At 40.7% G+C, this 2,880-nt stretch overlaps 1 protein-coding gene across 1 annotated transcript; it reads left to right on the top strand.

Annotated features, from left to right (window-relative positions):
• The first annotated feature begins 942 nt into the window (after positions 1-942).
• On the top strand, positions 943-2,315 carry LOC144891317 (uncharacterized). The gene is made up of 5 exons (XM_078774115.1): positions 943-1,115; positions 1,287-1,469; positions 1,810-1,910; positions 2,034-2,203; positions 2,289-2,315. Exons 1-5 carry the CDS (start codon positions 943-945, stop codon positions 2,313-2,315), a joined length of 654 nt encoding a protein of 217 aa, XP_078630241.1.
• The last annotated feature ends 565 nt before the right edge of the window (positions 2,316-2,880 follow it).

Below are 2,880 nucleotides of genomic sequence, written 5' to 3'. Positions count from 1 at the left end.
AAATGAGGGAAAAGGGCAACACAAATGTAAACAAGAAAGAGCAATCAGAGATTTCAGACCCTCGCCAGGACGTGTTTTTTGTGGTTTTTAAGGCTTTTGTGTTAAAAGGAATATGGCGGCCGAATCACGTGACCGGTGACGTCATTATTATTTTTTCCTCCACCAATTTGTCCCTAGATGACGCTCAAGAAAGTTCATCTTCATCGGATGAAGTTTTGTACTTGTCGAATTATGACATCATAATGGAAGCATCGATGACATCATCATTAACATATTTTATTCCCTTTGGAGAGTTCTTTACAATCAGCCATGTCTCAATTTTTTCTATGCAGCGCTTTCGGAGATATAGAGGTGCAAAGGTTTTCGGTTTTTTCCAAGATGGCGCCCATACCACATGACCTATAACGTCATAAGTATCATTTAAAAATTATACAGGTGGTGTTTGGTGAAAATTTCCTGTCAATTGGAGCAACGATTGCAGAGAAAATCACTTTTTTTGTGCAGACAAACAAACAAACAGACAAACGGACTCAAACGCAATACCCTCTCCTTTGGTGAGGGTAAAAATAAACACAAAACGAGAAAGGAAGTACAAAATTCTTCACATGGCTGAAGACTATGCCAAAAAATCCAGGATAAAGAGCAGGGAGAAATATATTTGAAACCACAACAAGGAAGACAAACAACCAATCACAAGACAAGAAACAAAGCAACAAAATACCGACTTGGTGTTGGGGGTGGGTGGGGGGCAGTTTTGGTGTGAGTTTGAAAAGGAGAGTTGATGGGGTGAGGTAGGGTAGGGGTCCTCCGGTCCTGGACCATGGAACAATATACTTCGACCATGAAAGTGCTTTCCTCAACGTGGGATGGATTCACCCCCACAAATTGAGCTGACATTCTGTCCCATGAGGGATTATAGCCAAAGGACACCTCTTAACTTGCATGGTGACCATGAACATGCATGCCACACCAGCACCTGCTGCAAATGTCTTGACCAATGGGGTGCCCTGTCACAGCTGTATTGACCCCCATTATGCAGTTAACAACGTTTCTGAGCTGTACCCGGGAAATAAGATATTAAAGTTAAAATACAACTTACGGGTCGCTTGCAGTCTGTGAAAGCCACATAATTGCCCATTGAAAATTACAGTGTCAACTGCTAAACTTTTCACATGCTAAATTGTAAAAAAAACAAAAAACTTTATTTATGATTAGTAATTTTATGCGATTGTTTTTTTGTTCTTTATCTGCTTTTCACACCTTGTTTTTTTTGTTTGTTCTTGCAGAGCTCAGGTCCAGGTGTCAGCTCGAATGGGGGTGGAGGGGGAGATTGGCAAAGCAGCCTTAGAGTGGGTGGGCACTACACGAACAAGTTTTAACGTGAAAGGTGGCTTGAAAATGAAGAACAGAAACGACTTCAAACTTTTCCTTAACACCCCAGAGAAGCAGATAGAAGTCGTCAAAGTCAGGTTGATTTATTACTTTTTCAGTCGATATTTACCTTTTTTATTGTTTAACCAGACTCCTCTGGTTAAACAATAACGGTTGTTGCTTCCTTCTTGATGCTCAGCATTTAAAAGGATAGAGCATGTGCAAACAACCACAAGTTGGCAATACTAGTGCTAGTTGGCAATACTAGTTGGCAATACTAGTGCAGGCATTGATGGGCTTAATGACCTACTCTTGTGTTGAGGTTTATGTTTCAGGTGGCGGTAATTGTATAAAAGCATCTCATAAAACATTAATACATTAATCATTATAAACGTTTATTTGGAGCAGATTCCTGATAATATACTGCCTCGTTTGCAGTTCCAAGTTTTACATGGTGAGTGGAGATGAAAGAAAGCCAAACATAGACACAAGAGCCAAGCGCAATGCGGCAGGCCAACAGTATTGCACCAGCAGTGAATGTAAGAATGGGTGTTTATGATGTTTTTCATTCACTGGTCTGAGCATAATATAATGTCAATTATAATGATTATTTAGATTTTAGTGGGAAGAATGCCATATACATTTGCTTGTGTACCTAACAGATGCTGACATATTTGGGTGGAAGCTGTGCTCTCAGAGGTCCTATCCCACCTCAATGTCTGGCAGTTTCTCTCCACTTGCTGGCCATGCTGTTGCTTCACTACAACTCCAAAAGACTGATTTAAATTTGCAGAAATATCTGTTGGAAGGCAAATACAATTTCCAGCCACAGGTATGTTGATTGAAGAAATGGATAAATGGGAGAAAGAAAAATGATGTTCCTTTTACAACCATTAATGCAATTCTCTTTACTAAAGCAACAAGTAGGAAGTGATCATTCTTAGGAGTTGTTTCTAAAATTAGTGCCCCCTATTGGTTTATTATTTTAGGGTTTTTTTCCCTTCTTTTTCTGCCAATTTCCGAGCTGTATCTTGGAGCAGCTGGGATGTTGGGAATGAAATTTTGCAACAATAATGGGAATATAAAGTATGTGGTATTGATATAATTTTTTGACGACTTTTTTTAAGGTCATGACCTAATTATAGACACCATAACTCGACTAAGGTTTGTCTGATCAGAACGAAATTGCACTCCCTAGATAGCCGAGAACAAGGCACATTTACTTTTAATTTACATCATGCCCCTCTGAGTTAAAGGTCAAGTTATTACACCTCTAGACGTTCTTCTCCATTTTCTGCCATGACTCGGGGACCCCGCCCTCTTTGCCCCAACCTTAATGTGGACTTGGGAGGGCGGAGGGATGCTGAGTTGGAGTTTGGAGAGGGGAAGGGATGCAGACTTGGATATGGGAGGGGGAAAGATGCGGAATTGGAGTTGGAAGGAGGGGAGGGATGCGGATCTAGAGTTGGGAGAGGGAAGTGATGTGGAATTGGAATTGGAGTTGGGAGA

This window comes from Myxine glutinosa, chromosome 1 (genome assembly GCF_964187855.1).
Source record: "Myxine glutinosa chromosome 1, kmMyxGlut1.1, whole genome shotgun sequence".
NCBI lineage: Eukaryota > Metazoa > Chordata > Myxini > Myxiniformes > Myxinidae > Myxine > Myxine glutinosa.
The sequence above is the reverse complement of the archived record's forward strand: the minus strand, read 5'-3'. Positions and strand labels throughout refer to the sequence as shown.

Coding starts and splice junctions, on each gene's coding strand:
- LOC144891317 (XM_078774115.1), top strand. CDS start 943: ATGGTGACCATGAACATGCATGCCACACCAGCACCTGCTGCAAATGTC. Junction 1,470..1,809: donor ATAGAAGTCGTCAAAGTCAG/GTTGATTTATTA, acceptor CCTCGTTTGCAG/TTCCAAGTTTTACATGGTGA. Junction 1,911..2,033: donor GTATTGCACCAGCAGTGAAT/GTAAGAATGGGT, acceptor TGTACCTAACAG/ATGCTGACATATTTGGGTGG.